The following is a 17386-nucleotide window of genomic DNA, read 5'->3' as shown; positions in this document are numbered from 1 at the left end:
CTATTTGTTTTGGGGTGACTTTTTGAAAGCAGAAATTGGGCTATGAGCCAAGTTGAATGATTTCATAGTGAAAGGGCTTTTGAAGATCGATGTTGACACTATATTGGCCGCACTATAGGTTCAAATCTTTATCTTTGTTATCCGTGCTGAAAAATCAGTCTGAATGTGTTTGGGTATAAAGAGCACATAACGGCGGTACATCATGTACACAAAGGTCAGAGGTGTGTACTTGCGACGGCTTTTCCCGAACACGTTCCACACAGAACAACGGCGAAATGAACCAATCAGGACTCTCCTTTCATCCCAGGTACCCGGATGTACCCGTGGGGCAATTAGCTACGTCATTGTTCACCGCCGGACACCCGCTGGAAATAAGGAATGGATTTACAACGTCTATTAACGTATTTATAATAGATCACAGGTGAGTGTACAAATGCTTTTATGAACCAATGACACTTTAATTGTGCAACCGTAATATTTCGGTAGGTTTAGCCCGTTGAGAATTGTTGTAGTTGCCGTACACCGGTTATCAGTCAGTGAGTGTCATGTCGGAGAGACCAGCGCAGTGAGCACAGCCACCGGTGTCGAGCCCCTCCTTTCACAGCCTAGCCGGAGCTAGCTAGTTGTCCCGTTACTTAGGCACGTACATTTCACCAAACTTCGGTATTTGTTTTAAAGTGGGAATGGGAAGGTGGTCCTTAGTGTCCTAGTTGTTGTTTCACAATCTGTAATGGCAGCTAGCTTGCATCGTGGCTGGCTAGTAGCACCAATATTGTTGCACGATGCTTACCGCCGTAACGTTAGCCGTCTCCCATGTTTCGGTAGCTTTGTTACGTTCGCCGTTACCATGGTGTTTGTGGCTACGCGAGCCGCGCACCTCAGTTATTCTGTTCCTGTCCTCGACGAGAAAGGTAAGGTTAACCGACTCTCCGCCCTGAACAAGGACCAAAGAAGGTTTAATTTATTTTTTATGAAGCTTTCACTGCGCTGCGTGTTAGAGGCCTAGCCAGCAGTTGCTAGCTTAAGCCCTAGCCAATGTGAGCCAGTGTGCCAGAGCAGGTGGGAGGGAACAGTTGTCGTAAACGTGCTTCAGACCAAGAAATGTTCTCAGGCGGATTGCTTACTACTAACGTTAGCCTGTTAGCTCAGCTAAATACATTTCATGTTCGCTTATATGATCATGTTGAACACCCAAGATAACACGTTGTCAGTGTTTCCTAACGCTTGTCTTTGGGGAAATCTTACAAAGTGCCGTTAAATGCTATATAACCAAGCGCTAGCTTAACATTTAGCTCTAAACGTAGTCTGAATGGCAAATGTGCCCGCTTTAATGCAGTTGCAGATTTTATGTCATCGGTTTTCAAACGTTAACCGTTAATTGCCAGGTTTAATGAAGACAGCTTGTCTCTAAATGTAAAATTAGCTTTAATGTTAAAGTGCCAGTTTAGCCCAGGCTTCTCCCGCAACACCAACTCTCCTTGGAAGAGTAAACTCTTTGTTACGTCGTAGTATGTAAATTCGATGCAAAGTTGCAGCGTCCCTTGAACCGCTGCATAGGTGGATAACTCAACTACAGATTCACTGCATTTACATCTAACTTGCATTATAGGAATGAAAACTCAGAGTGCTAGGCTAATATAAGCTAGTGATTTCTTGAGTCAAATGATCGAACATTCAGTTGAACCACTTGCTGGCACGTTTGTGCATTTGTAAATGATGTCCATGAGACAATAAGTACTTGTTGATTTTCCAAATATAGTCATAAGGTGTATTTTGTTTCTTTTTCTGAAAAATATCTGATCTAATGTTGCTTTTTTGACAAATGTATCACTTTTTGCCAAAAGTGATAAGTGTTTTGGGTAGGAAACTATTGTTAACTTTTATCACCTGCCCTAGTGGCTAGTGCATTGCAAATTTCATCAGTCCCTTTCAACATTTTATCAGCCAACAAGTTTCTTATAAGATGGATACCTCCAAATGTTAGTGAAACTTACCAGCATGTGGTGGGCTTTAATTTCCACAAAATTAATGCCACACACGGATGTAATTACATACTATGTAAGTAACAAAACCCTTGTATTAACCTGTCTAACGCGGCTTGTTAAACTGTATATCCCTGTATTCTTGTCCCACCTACAGCAATGAACAATGACCATAGTTGACAGATCTTCAGAGAAGTCTGACCACGAGTCAGTCGGGTGCAAGCGCTCCCCCTTCACCAGTGGAGACGGGATGGATGGCAGCTGCTCCAGCAGCTGGGGAATGGGCCCCGCCATGCCCAGTGACTCCCCCAGGCTGAAGGCTCCAGGAGGCTGCCTGGGCCCGACGCCTGGCGCCACCGTCTACAACAGCACGCCCAGCTCTGTGGACCGACCCAAGGAGCAAGGTAGGAGCAGTGTGGTTTATCAGCTGTGCATTACCATGCGTGTGTTTTTGTTTTGAAACCTAGCAGGAGACTGTGTAGAAAGTAGGCTGTTGATACATTGAGGATACCCAATTTCCTCTGGAGCTGGGCTTGGCCAGCTGATGCTCCCTACCTTCCATTTATCCCTCAAGCCCTATTGCTGAACTGTTGGTCTGCAGTAGATGCATGTCGAGTTCCCTGGCCTTATCCCCTCCTCCACTAGTCTGTAGAGGCCATATTGGTGCTGAGAGTGGTCTGGCTGGAAGGACATTATCAAGGGATACTGTGACAGTTTGAATTTTAGTCTGTTGCTTATCTTAACCAAGCACATTAGGGCATAAGTGTTTGTAGTAGCACTTCAATTAACTGAAAAACAACATGTTTGCATTCATCATTCAAACCAAATGCTACCACAAGCTGGCTTATTTGTTTGCAGCCAGAGCTACCAGTTGGTTTCAATACTAAAAATTGATGGTTGTTATTGCTAGCATTTCTTGTTCAAATCATACTGCACCATTAGCCTCAAGCTAGCTCTTTAGTGTGGGTTATAAAAATGTGGCACTCTAAGGTGCTTTTTATAAAATGATCCACCAAGTTGCACATATGTTAGGTTAATGTTAAGCAATTATATGTGTTATTAAAGATAAATGTACAGATCTGTCTGCCATAATGTAATGTATCAAAGAAAACTAAAATTGAAAGTATTTCAGAGTGACAAAACGAGTTTTGTAGGTGTTGTATTGCTACTTCCGCTTTCAGACTCACGCTCTTATGTGAGCGAGCTGGTGTTTGAAGCGAGAGCATAATCAATCGCTTGGGCTTGTGACCCAATTGGGCTTTTGATTTAAAGAGTAGCAGGCTGACTCTCTCTGTTTGTGCAGCAGAAATAAAAGAAGAGAGAGGAAACCCCTTTCTCCCACCCTCTCAAAAATTCACCTGGCCTATCTTGTGATCTCAGATTGTTTGAATTGTTTTATAGTCTGACACTCAATCAGAATCGCATTAAGTGTATATCTAGAGCGATATCTATCGTCTGTATTTCCTGCACTGTTGCCTTACAATGACGTCCTATTGCCCCTTTATCATGTGCCAATATGTACTTATGTAAGCTGTCTAGGTTTCAGCATACAAAGACAAGCTCTTGTAGATATACTGAACATGGGAAATAAATGAAATGTAATTTTGATAATGATATTGGTTCTGTTTTATCTGTGTATCCAGTGGTAATGACCAGTGGCGACGGCATCGCCCTGCCCCAGAAGGTCCTCTTCCCTCCAGAGCGGCTCAGCCTGAAGTGGACCCAGGTCCACCGTATCGGTGCAGGCCTGCAGAACATGGGGAACACCTGCTTCCTCAACTCGGCCCTGCAGTGTCTCTCCTACACCCCTCCGCTTACCAACTACATGCTGACGAGGGAGCATTCCAAAACATGTAAGTTATTGTTGTTTCCGGCCAAAGGATCGGCTTTTAAACTTTTAAATCGGCTGTCATTTTGTGAGTTTCATGTGGATGCTTTGCACCAAGGTGGTTCTTGTATAATTATACAGTCATTTGATAATTAATACATCAGTCTTAGTAGTGTTGCTGTATCTAAGAATTGTTTTCCTCTCAGGCCTTGCCTTACTCGTGAATGTTGTGCCTGTCTGTCCCTGTTGCAGGTCACGAGCCGGGCTTCTGTATGATGTGCACCATGCAAAACCACATCATTCAGGTTTTTGCCAACTCTGGGAATGTCATCAAACCCATTGGCGTCCTCAATGAGCTCAAAAGTGAGTGGTTTTATTCAGAATTAGAGGACTGATGTTGTGCAAGGCAAAAATGTTTTCCCTCAAACGGACAATAGGAGGCGCTGTAAGGCTGTTTACCTTTTATTTTTGGAGGGAAATTTTGGGAGAAAGTTTCTAGTAGATAATTGTTATTGATCAAGCACACCATGCAACAATGACTCCTTTCCTTTTAAAAGTAATGATAATAGAGACTTGTAAGCTAAGTGCAGCATCTGTCACTTACATATCTTCCTGTGTTTTGTTGTGTTTCTCCTACATAGGGATTGCAAAGCACTTCCGCTATGGAAGCCAGGAGGATGCCCACGAGTTCCTGCGGTACACAGTGGATGCTATGCAAAAGTCCTGCCTACCTGGAACAAAGTAATTTTTTTTAATGCAAAGTTGTGCTGTTTTGTGTTTAGAAATAGACAAGACATGACCACATGTTTGCTTACAAGGGTTGGGCTTTATTAGATCGTTTTATAGTGGAGAGTACAGGAAAGATAAGAGAGGATGGCCTGTGATGTAGGTCATGAGCGGAATTCAAACTCATGACACTGGGAGGAAATGGTCTTCCTTTTACTCTGCTGATCCACACAATATTCTGCTCAGGCCTTCCAGTAGACAGTAGTTAAACCCCGCATAAAAGCTACATGTTGATGCATTTGTGATTGTGATTAGAAATCAGTGTAGAGCCACTGCCAAGAATTGGGTTATGTACACATAGCTAACCCACATGAATTTTTAACTAACGCTACAGCGAGGCATGTTTAATAGATATACTGTCCTGACCATATTGGTACTCAAGGAACTCTTAAAAAGTGACTTTAGGAACCTCAAGTATCAGCTCAAATTCTATTCTGTACTAACAGGTGGCCTCTCAACTAATTACTCTTGCTCTAATTCCTCTGCTGTCTCTTACCTCCCTTGTCTTCCTCCCTCTCTCAAGGCTGTGTAATATTTTGTAACTTGCCGATACAAAGGAGCACAGTTTCGTCTTAGATTGTTTTTCATATGTACCATATTAGGAGGCAAACATTTATTTATTTATTTATTCATTTATTTATTTTTGAGGCAGTCACAAAATTTTGATCAGTGCCTTTGCTGCTTGTTCTTTGTCCTCATGAAATTTATCTTTGTAACAGACTGGACAGGCAAACGCAGGCAACGAGTTTCATCCATCAAGTCTTTGGCGGGTACCTAAGGTCCAGAGGTAACTTAGTTTTGATTTGTTTTTGTTATTCAATGTATCAGCTTGCTCTCATATCTGTATGGCTCACAGCTTTGCTAGACTAACACCGTGTCACTGATTGTTCTTTCCTCTACAGTGAAATGTTTAAACTGCAAAGCAGTCTCTGATACATTTGACCCTTTCTTGGATGTTACTCTGGAAATTAAGGTAATAAAGCAAAATTTGCCAGCCTTAGCAGATCTAATATTTCAGTGTTTTTTTTTTTACTACAAACCTGTAACAAACCAAGGAATTTATCTTTTGTGAGTGATTTTTAGAATAAGGCCAAACTCTGGATTGTTTTGTCTCTCCATGCAGACGGCTCCCAGTGTCACCAAGGCTCTGGAGCAGTTTGTCAAGCCTGAACAACTGGATGGAGAAAACGCCTACAAATGCACCAAGTGAGTAGTTGTACTCGCCTTTTGTCCAAACAAAAGCTAATCCCCTGCAAATAGAACAAGCAATAGCCTAGGTGTGATTTTTGCTTGGCAATTTGCCAGCTAAAACAATATGAACATGTGTTTCCCTCAGGTGCAAAAAAATGGTCACAGCCTCAAAGAGATTCACCATCCACCGCAGCTCCAACGTGCTCACCATCTCACTGAAGCGCTTCGCAAACTTCAGCGGAGGCAAAATCACTAAGGTAACAAAACAAACTAGGACTATAATATCCAGTAACATGAATGGCCGTAGGACTGCATCCTTCCACCATGAAAGGAGTGCCAGTGTTAGTCACACTGAAAGTAAAAATGACTCATTCTAATTTTCAATTAGATGGTCCCTCCCTATGTTATGTTCCGCCCCAATATCCTGTTTTAACAGGAAAAACATAAAATTAAGGAAGTAAGATGCTCTCAAAATGCGGTTTTATTGTGACTTTAAAGGGTGAATATTTGATTGTGGCCTGATGTCAGTTGACCGCTGCTCTCTGGTCCTCAGGATGTGAGATACCCAGAGTACCTGGACCTGCGGCCGTTCATGTCTCAGTCCCAGGGAGAGCCCCAGGTCTACGGGCTGTACGCTGTGCTGGTCCACTCTGGCTTCAGCTGTCACGCTGGACACTACTTCTGCTACATTAAGGTATGAGCACTGCTACAGACCACTGGTCTAGTCTATCACATACTCCCATCAGGGCGCTACTGCTGCGATACACATGCACACACATTTGTCTCTTAAACACTCACATAAATTAACGTCTGGGAAAAGTGACTAATTTTGAAGTGGACTATGTGTGGGAAGCCTGAAATCTGTGTAGAAAATCTGCCAACCTGCCAACTCTGCTGTTGTGTCTGCAGGCCAGTAACGGACAGTGGTATCAGATGAACGACTCCTCTGTGTCTGTCACTGACATCAGGTCCGTTCTCAACCAGCAGGCCTACGTCCTTTTCTACATCAAGTGAGTAAACCCCAATTCAACTAAAGCTATGACTGTTCTGTCACTACTGGTAAATTAAATTAAAAACTCATGTCTTGAACTTAAGAGAAAAAGAAAAAGTCTGTGTGAAAGTGTTTGAGACATTCAAATTCAAGGCATTAAATACAGTTAAATATAGTGTTTAATGTTGTTTTCTCAGTGTTACTTTTCCAGTGAGATCTCAACCCTGGTCACACTGATGTATATTCCGAAAGATGTACTGTTTTTTGTTTGTTTTTTCCCCATTTTTTTATTTTAAATGGCATTTAAAGGGTCTTAGACAGTCTTTAAACCCTAGTCTTTTAACCCTCTTAACTTTAGTTATTTAAATCTTCCTCCTTGCTAATGTCCCTTCCTCTCGGGTCACCAGGTCCAGTGACGTGAAGAACGGAGGGGACTACAGCCACATGAGCCATAACCCTGGCAACCCTGGTCAGTCGTCCCCCCGGCCGGTGGTCATACCTCGCATCAACACCACGCCCCGACACACCACTACAGGCTTCATCGGTCCCCAACTGCCCCCACACATGACCAAGGTACTGCACACTCTTTCGGTGCTTAAACTTAAACATATTCGGAATTTAAGATATGTGGCCCGTGTCTGACCAAGACCCTTATAAAATATTCTCCTGTTTCCTTTGTTGTTCCTCGTTCAGAGCGCTCTCCACGTCAATGGGAATGGATCGCTAAGGGATTATCCCTCCAGCTCCAAGCCTAGCACCAGCAGCGGTGGTCTGGGAAAGCCTAGCCACGGACTTGCCTCTTCCTCCTCCATTTCCCACACACTCAGCCGGCCCACAGTCATCCCAGATCATGACAAACGCCAGAAGCTTTCCTTCTTCATTGGCCAGGGCAAACAGAACCGCCCTTCCTCCTCCTCCTCGTCCTCCTCTTCCTCTTACAGCCAGCCGTCCTCCTCCTCTTCCTCCAGCGCCTCCTCCTCCTCCTCCTCACAGTCTACCTCAGACGTCCGCTCAGACCTTCACTTCGTCCCGCGCCAGCTCCATCACGTTAATGGCACGTCTTACGGTAACGGGGATCACCACAGTGGAGGGAACGGAGCGTCATTCCTGGTGCCGTACGGCCACGAGTCGTCCGAGGAATCAGACCAGGAGAACTGTGGCACTCTGGATAACGGCTGCTTGGCCAAGAGTCACGTTAATGGAAAGAACGGAGCAGGAGAGATGTATGGACCGGCTCCACGACCCACCAATGGGGAGGCAGGAGTGCATCATAACGGTAACGGACTAAACGGACCAACTAATGGCGTCTCCAAACCCAGTCAAAACGGGCACCACAACGGACACCACAAAGTCAACGGACTTGACACCCCAACTAAGGTAAATATTAGCTCATTGTTGCTTGCATTTTGCTCTGTGTTGATAAGTTTAGAAAACAGCTATTTTCATGCACAAACTAATAAATGTCTTGTTTTGTGCTCTTCAGATTTCTGGCAACAATCATGGCGGTTTGTCCAGTGTGGCTACTCCTGCTGCTAATGGACTAGAATGTGACCACAGCCAACCAAGGTGAGATTAGCATTCTGACATTGAGTTGATTTAAAAAAAGATACTGCTGTATCAGCCAGCCAGACATTAGGTGCAGTCTAAAAAATTCCTCTTAGGGCAGTGAACTGAAAGGCACATCCCTTCATGTCTGAGGTTAAAATGACAACTTTATTCAGTTAGTTAAAAACATACTCAATTGCATCGATGTTTGGGCTGTGCATGTCTCTCATTCTGACATTGTGTCCAAAAGATGTCATAAAACACCTTTTTATGTGCTTGAATGTTTTTGTTTGGTTTTTTTCCTCCAGCAAAGAGGCATATAATGCCGCCCCCACCCAGGCCAGTTCCTCTCAGAACCTCCATCTTGCTGCCAGTGAAAGCCAGCATCTCTCCACTCATGACACAAGGGCTAAACCTCCTCCTGACCCCCTGCCTCAGCACACAGCATCCTCTGCTGCTAGCTCTCCATCTTCAGCCACTGCCACCAAGAGCTGCTCTCTCTCGTCTGGAGAATCTGCTTCCTCTTCTGCGCAGCACGGCAAACCTGCGGCCTTATCCATCCTGCCAGACCATCCTGCCAGCACTGCAGGGACCGCTGTAGCTCCTCAAAGGGCGAGCGCAGGTGCTGATGAGGCCGGGGAACTCGACAAACGGCAGACCAATGGTCCAGTAACGGGGCCTGAGGGACAGACTGAGGTTCGGGAGACTCACCTGACCAAGCCGAGTTCCCGAGGCAACGAAAGACGATCTTCCCGCGACAGGGAGAGAGAGAGACTGCACTCCTCCGACTGGAGCAAAGATCGGGACAAGGAGAGATGCTACCGGGACAGGAGTCGTGAGCGAGACTCCGACACCGATCGGTACCGCTACAGGCGGGACCGGGATCACCACCACCATCGCTCATACAGGGACCGTTCACCCGCTCACGACCGTCACTACAGGGACTGGGAGTCTGAGCGCCGCCGGGAGCGGACCGTCTACCACCCCAGGGAGCGCGACCGCGACAGGTGCTCTAACCACTACCACCACTACCACCAGCGATCCAGAGAGGAGCGGGACCGCGAGCGGAGGGGGCACGGCTATTCCCAACGCGAGGAGCCTCAAGGCCGCTGGAGATCGCGGCAGGAGGGTCGAGAGTCCTGGGAGAAAAAGGACAAGAGCAACGGCAGGGACAGGGACTATCACCCTTCAAAAGAGGACACTTCCTCGCCTGTCCCAGTACCGGAGACCTCTACCAAGGCCAGGCGCTCTCCCACTCGCGCTCCTCTCTCTGCCTTTGAATCTGCTCCTAGGAAGGAGGATCAGGACAGGAGGACGGCTGCTCCTCTGAGCAGGGAGAGGGAGGACAGCTCAGAGGCCCGTTGGGCTAAAAAACACAAAAAGAGCAAGAAAAAGAAGAAGTCAAAGGATAAAGACAGACACAGAGAGAGCGGGTGAGTAATGCTGTTTGCACCTCTATGCTACATTGTGCTTTTTTTATGTTTTCAGTATAATATTTGCCCTTTTGCACAACTATTAACAAGAAGAAGACACTCACCACCCTCTCTATACTATTCTCTGTATTGTAAACTGAAGTGCATGATTTTACATGTCATTTTCCTTGGCTGATTACCAGGTCTAATACCACAGTCGGTTGTTGATTTGAGTCCTGAGGCTGATCCTAGTCTGTATTGTTCTGTCTTCCTCTAGAAGCTCTGACGTGGATTCTTCAGACAGAGCCGTTGAGGGCAAGACCTCCAAACACAAGAAGAAGAAAAAGAAAAGGCGGCGGCACGACAGCGACAGCGAGGCCGATCAAAGCTTCGAAGGCCGTCGCTCTGCGCAGCGCAGCCCAATCGCCGCCCGCAGCCACAGGGCCGACAGCAGCGAGGAACAGGAGAGCCGCAAGCGCCGTTACTGTGACAACAAGGACGCTAAACACAACAGCGGCTGCTCTCCAGAGAAACGCCAGCGCACATACAGTGCTGACGACAACGGTGACCATCAACTCGCTTCCTGCCACACATCATCCATGGCAGCCACAAACGGCGCAACACACCGCCATCTCAACGGACACACAGGTATTACTGCTTTGAGACGATGAGTGTTGAAGGGGAATGATGGTGGCGACTGCAGCCTCAAATTCTAGGCAAAATCATCCTCATTCTAGTAAAAACTGGGTGATTGTTGATTTAAAATAATCTGACTAGTGCTGAAACGTTTAGTCGATATACAGAAAATTAATCTAAGTAAAAATACCAAACATTTGTTGGTTACAGCGTCACAAATGCTGAGATTTGCTCCTATTCTCCATTTTATATCCTCATAAAATGAATACTTTGGGGGGTTTTTTGGCTGCTGGTCAGACTGACTAAGCAATTTTAAGACATTACTTTGGGCTCTGGTAACTTGTGATTGGCATTTGTCATTATTTTTGACATTAAACTAAATGATTATTTGAAAAAATGATAGATTAATCGATAATGAAAATAATCATTGGTCGCAGCCTTACCTAGAACTAATTTAACATTAGCAGCAGCAAAAATTTGTTGATGTTTTTGTGATAATGGTAAACAAACCATTACCAGTTTCATTTGGGGTTGAAGACGACCTACACCAAGGCCAAAGAATCATCTAAATATCACATCGAAACAAACAGAAATGAGCCTTTGAGAACAGAGTGGGATTGTAAATGTCAGTGTTTCAATATATGCTGCTCTGTAATTGCTGCTGTCACGTCTGTCAGTTGAAAGTCTTGATCTATTTTGTAGGAAATGGCTACAGCCGAGCCAACGGAGACTCCCACGGATTCTCCTCCAACGGCCTGTGCAGCGCTATGAAACACTGACTTCACTCGCAAAAAGAACAATGTGAGTGGGCTTCCTTTTTTATGTTTTATCACCAAAATGCTCAACTGTCAGTGCTGTAATCATAGCTGATGTGAAATGACTAGGAAACGTTATTATGAGCACTAATATTGTAGCTTGTTTTAATTATATAACCTAACAAGCCTCTTTGCTGTCGTTTCAGACCTGGAGATACTGTACAAATCAACACCTTTTTAACAGCAGAAGAATGACATCAAGAATTTTTTGACGCGGTGCTTCTTCGTTGGGAATATATTGTATTTTTACCACATTAAGAGTGTTTTAAATGTTCTAAAGATTCTTTTTTTTTAAGGCATCGATTTCTTTGCCCTAATTCTCCCAACTATGGTTAAAAAATAAAAAATACTGTCACTCAATGAACATTTATGATAAAAACAAAAAAAGATTAATATATACTTGTATAAACACAAATTTAATAAAAACCAACAAAAAAAAGGAAAGTTAAAAAAAAAAAAAAAGAAGAAGCCTGGAGCTTAAACATCTCAACTGCTGCTCAGTGGAAGACTCAGGACTTTAAAAACTTGTGAACATCCACCTGGTTCAACCGAATACGAAGAATGAAACAAAGGGAAAACAAATTGTTGCCTAAGAGATGAACTGTAAGACATCATGACGGCTGCAAGTTTAAGATGTCACCGTATCTACAGACCTGTAATGGAGCCCTAAGCAAAATGTTTGTTTTTTTTTTTTTTTTTTTTGTTATTTTAAAAAAAATAAATCCCTCTGCGGATTGGACAAACAAACAAAACGGAGGGAGGCGTTTGTGGACGAGACGGAGGAGTGCGGCAGTGGGAACAAGGCTTCTGTGACTGATACCTCCACGTTACCCTGGACAGACTTGAGGACATTTCCCAGCTCTCTTTTATGTTTCCATTTTGCTCCGAAGCATAAGATTCAGTCTCTGTGTTTTTAAAACTTTTCACAGATGTGGAGGTTTTTCTCTGCATCCCCTCTCTCTCTCTCTCTCTCTCTCTCTCCCTCTCCCTCTTCTCTCTCACATCCTTCTCTTTCTTTTTACACTTTATTCAAGCATTCAAAAAAAAAAAAAAGCATCAAAAGTTGTTTATCATGGCTGTGGACCTTTTTGTGTTTGCTTTTAAAGAAAAATACAGTTTGTGTCTTCTAGCGTCATAAGGAATACTGTGAATTTAATTTTGAACTGTACTATCAGTTATTTTTTTTATACATAAAAATCCTGTATCAGGATTATCAGTAGATGTTTTGGTTTTTTTTGTTGTTACTTTGTTTTTAGAAAAAGTCCCACACCATAATTTAGACCATATTCTATGGACATATGTCAGTAATAGGTATGGTTTTGCTTTTTTTTTAAACTACCTTTTAAAAGACAAAAAAAGTTGAAAAACGGCTATGTTATACCTTTAGTTCAACAATAGCATGTCAAGATTTATACATTGTATAAGGTATATAAAAAGCCTTAAAATACATTTGTTAATGTCAGAAATTGTAACTGGTTCTCTGTCTCTGACTTTGTTTACAAGCTGCATTTGAAATGATTAGAAAATGCTGATGGTTTGAGATGAAGACTGAAGACTTTCCAGGGTTTTGAAAAGCTCCTGTCTGCCTTTGTACAATATATATAGAATCGATTGATCGTATTGGAGACTCCTTTCCACTGGAGTTACATGATAATAAGGGAGTATTTAAGGAAGGAGGCTGATGGCACTCTTTTGTATTCAGGGTTTGTTAAATACACACACGTTTTCTAGCTATCCAGTAATAATACGGGTCGGCATGACGGCTCGCCTCGCCCTCATTTTGTATTCACAACAGTATTGCCACATTTGAAATAATAACCAAAGACCTGGTTAGTTTGGTGAGTCAGGCTTCATTGTCTTGTCAGTTAATTCACACGCAAACACACGTGTTTTCTGATCAGCATTGTATTTTTTATTCAAAGTCTTCATCAAAAGTGTTTAGGAGCGGTTTCCCCAAACCGGGATCAAGCTTAAAACCCTAAAAGCTCGATCTCTGTCTTGGGATTAACGGCCCTTAGATTCCAGTTAGCCTTCACACAACTTGAGTTTTGATAGAAAAAATCCAGTATCTTGTTTATTTCACCTTTTCAGGGTATTTTAAACCCCTCTCTGTTTATGTCCTGCACTCCCTTTGTCAAACTCAGCGCAGTGAGCTTTACTATCATAACCATGTATCATCAGATTTTCAATAGTGACACAGTATGAGGAGCCTTCATCCACTCACCACTTCCACTATTGTAAACGTTTTATGCTGTCAAAACAAAACTAAAGAGGTGAACGGGTATAGGCTACGGCCGTGACGATTTACATGCTACATAAAAAAAAAAAAACACGACAAAGGAGAAAATAAACAGTATGTACATTATATACATGCATAATGTAAATGGGGAGGAAACTGTCTTTTTTTTTTTTTTTTTGTTAGAGCAAATTAAGAGGAAAATAAATATGAAAGAAATGGACTTGATCGCAGACGTGGATCTTCAATACATAAAGCACTTTATAAATGAGTGTTTGCAGAATTAAAATAGGATGTGCTGTAGCTTTAAAGGGTCAGTTCACACAAATTTCATCAACATTATTCCCCAACTTGCTTCGGTTGATAAGAAGAAGATGTACTGTAAGTGAACTGTGTGAGCTCAGCTTTCTTGGCTGCCATTCCTTCAGTAACTGTCGTTTATCTTTTAGAATAAATCTTGCATACAGTCATTTTGGGGGCTAACAATCAGACCAGCTGATTCATAAGCTTGAGGCTTTGCAGTAACATGATGCTACACTACAACTGCATATTGTTGGCATTTTGGGCAGGGAAAAACAGCACATGGGGCAGATTGAAAGCGTGGATGTAACTCCCATTTGATACCAGGATGGATATAGAGGTCTGAAGTCCAATATTTGCCGATGAAACATGTAGATTCAATTCTGTATGTGTCCAGCAGAGGGCGATGCAGTCACAGCTACAATAATGCAAAGATTTACCATGTTTCCAGCCATGGATTTGCCTCCAAGTTGGGTTGAAGTCCATTTAAAGGAAAATTGTAGTCCTCTTCCTTCAGTCTATTTGTTATAATCCAGCTTGGTGAAGATTTTGCAGCTGTTTTTTCTCATTCAGTCTTAACCCAGATGGCACAGCATTGGCACCCAAAGTCTGTGCCAAATCAAACAAATATCTTCAATACGTTCAAGCAGACAAACTCCTGGAAGGTATGATGAGGAACCGCTGCGGTATTATCTGAAACGCCCCCACCCGTGTCTCGGCGTCCTCCGGCCCTGGATGGACACACACACACACACACACACACACACACACACAAGGGCGCTTGCTGGTGACGACAGCGGCGGCGATGGCGGATGGGGCTGGTGGAAGGAGGGGCGGTCATCATTTCTTATTGGCTATCCTCCGCTTCCTGGTGGCCAGCATGTCGTAGAAAGGATCCCTGCTGATGCTCGCTCTGAGGAAGGAAGGAAAGGAAAGGAGGAAGGAAGGATAAATGATCAACCCACTGACTTTCTCTTTATACAATGAAGTGTATGCTGTTGTTGATGCTGTTTTCTGTACATGATGTATTTTTCTACTGCCTTATTTTGCATATTTTATTCCAGTATCTAATAAACATTGTTCGAAACTACTGCTACAGAGTTTTACTTATGAAGCAGTGCTCTAAAACACAGCTGGCTGGAAAAATCCACTGTTAGATATCATCAATCTGTGATGCTCAATGCATGCATTATTTTGTGATAATACTTTTTATTTTTAGCCTCTTTGTAGGCTACCCAAGGACACTGTACAGTCATGCACAAAATTAAAAACGTCAAAAGGTGATGGAGTGTTGTGATTTCCTTTTTTGTTTTTTTTACCCAATTTCCCTCAACCTGCCTCATCTACTTCTTCTTCTGTCAGTGATTTCCTACGTTTCCCACGGTGACTTTCATATGTTGTAGCTGCATTGCATTCTGGTCTATTTTCTGCTCCTGTGGGTGGAGAAATTGGTCTCTCGTCTTCTTCTAGGATGGATTTCTCCCTGTATGATTGTTGAACGTCTCTTGGTGCAAAATGGCGGCTCTAGAAAGAAGCCCTCGCTCTTTGATTCTGAGGGACTGACGCCAAAACCTGACGTTTACCGCTGAGGTTTTAGATCGCTGAAACATTTTCCGATATCAAACTCCATTGTAACTGCGCTGGAAATATCTCAGCGTGACGTCACATCGTCTACGTCTGGCCAGTTATCCACAGGAATAAGAAAAATTCACCACCAAACAACAAAATGGGCCCAGAAATGCAACACACATCACCAATAGCTGTTTCTTTAACAGTGTTTTTGGGTGGATTTTTCCTTTAATGCTCTGTTTTGTTGGCTTCAGTGTGGTGTGTTGTCGCTGTCACACACTGGGATGGGAATAAGGCTGAGTAATCCACTGACTTCCCAGCAGCCGGGGCAGCGGACGTGCTGAGATGGCCAGTCCTGTGTGTGTGTGTGTGTGTGTGTGTGTGTGTGTGTGTGTGTGTGTGTGCGTGTGTGTGCATAGAAAAGTAGCCACAGCAGCGGTTGCCACCCCTGCAGATGAGTCAGGTGGTACAGCGTGGATGTGTGTTTGTTTGCGTGTCTTTGTGTGTGTTTGTGTGTGTGTGTGTGTGTGTGTGTGAATCTGCTGACCACAGGACAGTCTGCCATCCCAGCAGCTGAGTCAAGACAGAGTGTGGGCGAGGCAGCACAGAGTCCGGTCTATTATCATTATTTTTCCAACAGCTACAGGAAGAGGCTTTACACTGCGAACCAGATCCATGCTTTGGTACTAATAGCACTGCAACAGGATATATGATACGGCGTGGTGGGGAGTGTGAAACATATAATATAGCCAATTGACTCTTGAATCTCCCCATCCCGGACAAATGAGCAGCTCTCCCCGCTTTCCAATCTCCTTAACTGTACATGAAGCAGCCGCGCTCCGACAAGACTCCCACTAACTCGCTGGAACTCGGCCGAAAATCCATCACTCTCGTTTAATGGAAACACAAATGTCAATGCTAATGGGGTTTTTATATCGTTAAGAGCATGGAAGGATCATATAATATGATTTTCTGCCCTGGTATCGATCGGCGGATCGGCCCGGCGAAGCTTAGGCTGAGAGTAATGATGAGGAGGAAGAGGGTGATCAATTACCCGCTGGGTCCAATTTACTGAGGCTCTCTGCAGGTTAACAAGGCAGCGTTTTGGATATGACAAACAGGCTGCCAAAACAGGAATAGGAGCACAGCGAGGCGTAGTGCAACTGTGTGTGTGTGTGTGTGTGTGTGTGTGTGTTTTCCTTTAGCCCTAATCAAAGGGAAGCCTGGTTATCCAGTAGAGAGCAGATATCACCCAGAGTCAAAGTCTTATCTGTGTCCCAGTGTGAGAAATTGAGTCACGAGTCTGTGTGTGTGTGTGTGTGCACGTGCCTCTGTGCATGTGTGCCAGTTTGCACATTTATGCATGAGCTCACATCTGAGTACGTATGTGTGTGTGTGTGTGTGTGTGTGTGTGTGTGTGTGTTAGTTTCTCACAGCCAAGGTCAGACATGAGAAGCTCCCACATGGGACCGGCCCCTCTCAGTGTAAATGGATTCTCTTACTTGATGGATTTGATCCACTCCTCCTTCTCCTCCGGCGTGGGCGCTGATATCCTGTACACCACGTGGTTGCCCTCGACGACCCGCCCGTCCGCCTCCGTCTTGCAGGCCTTGATCACCTGACCCTTGTGGCCGGGGTTGTAGAGCTCGAAGCAGTTCTGGGAGGAGGACAGGATGCAAGCGTGCCAAGGTTATTAGAGAACTGGAAACTGGAAACATCGGAAACTGAAACGGACATCTTGGCTACTTGTAAAAATAAAATGAAATAAAAATATATGTGGAATGGTTTTAGTTTTAGTCTTTTTGCTTATGTGCAGGGTGAAAAAGGGTGAAAAACATTCAATTAGTTGAGGATGTATTGAAAAATGTATGTAAATAAATTTGAAAAAGAATTTAGGATTTGTTGTTTGTCTTACACACAATACCTGAACACTAACAAAACTAAACTGAAATTGAAATAAAAATTGAAAACTATGTAAACATAAAAACGAATGAAAAATCCAAAACTACAACCCTAAACCACAAATCATGATTCAGTCTGCAAATCTTCAAAAACATTGATATCTTTGAGAGAATAGCAGTCAGTTTTATGGTAT

The 17386-nt window shown here is 43.6% G+C and overlaps 2 protein-coding genes across 2 annotated transcripts in view; one reads left to right on the top strand and one right to left on the bottom strand.

Moving 5' to 3' along the window:
* The first annotated feature begins 342 nt into the window (after positions 1-342).
* usp42 (ubiquitin specific peptidase 42) lies at positions 343-12545 on the top strand. Its single transcript, XM_071905094.2, has 18 exons — positions 343-421; positions 2140-2386; positions 3626-3835; positions 4063-4173; positions 4452-4551; positions 5316-5383; positions 5499-5569; positions 5720-5802; positions 5933-6044; positions 6341-6481; positions 6697-6797; positions 7186-7351; positions 7472-8155; positions 8262-8344; positions 8632-9756; positions 10013-10383; positions 11074-11172; positions 11333-12545. Exons 2-17 carry the CDS (start codon positions 2149-2151, stop codon positions 11148-11150), a joined length of 3741 nt encoding a protein of 1246 aa, XP_071761195.1. The 5' UTR covers positions 343-421; positions 2140-2148; the 3' UTR covers positions 11151-11172; positions 11333-12545.
* Positions 12546-13618: 1073 nt separating this feature from the next.
* The window catches only part of LOC139916281 (cytohesin-3), a 31988-nt gene continuing 28220 nt past the window's right edge, over positions 13619-17386 (bottom strand). Inside the window, exons 12-13 of the mRNA XM_078290619.1 lie at positions 16794-16948; positions 13619-14635 (exon numbers count right to left, since the gene is read on the bottom strand). Coding sequence (XP_078146745.1) covers positions 14563-14635; positions 16794-16948 — 228 coding nt within the window. The 3' untranslated portion in view covers positions 13619-14562. The remainder of the gene's footprint in view (positions 14636-16793; positions 16949-17386) is intronic.

This window comes from Centroberyx gerrardi, chromosome 20 (assembly GCF_048128805.1).
Source record: "Centroberyx gerrardi isolate f3 chromosome 20, fCenGer3.hap1.cur.20231027, whole genome shotgun sequence".
Taxonomy (NCBI): Eukaryota; Metazoa; Chordata; class Actinopteri; order Beryciformes; family Berycidae; genus Centroberyx; species Centroberyx gerrardi.
Note: the sequence above shows the minus strand (reverse complement) of the source record. Positions and strands in the feature narration are given on the sequence as shown.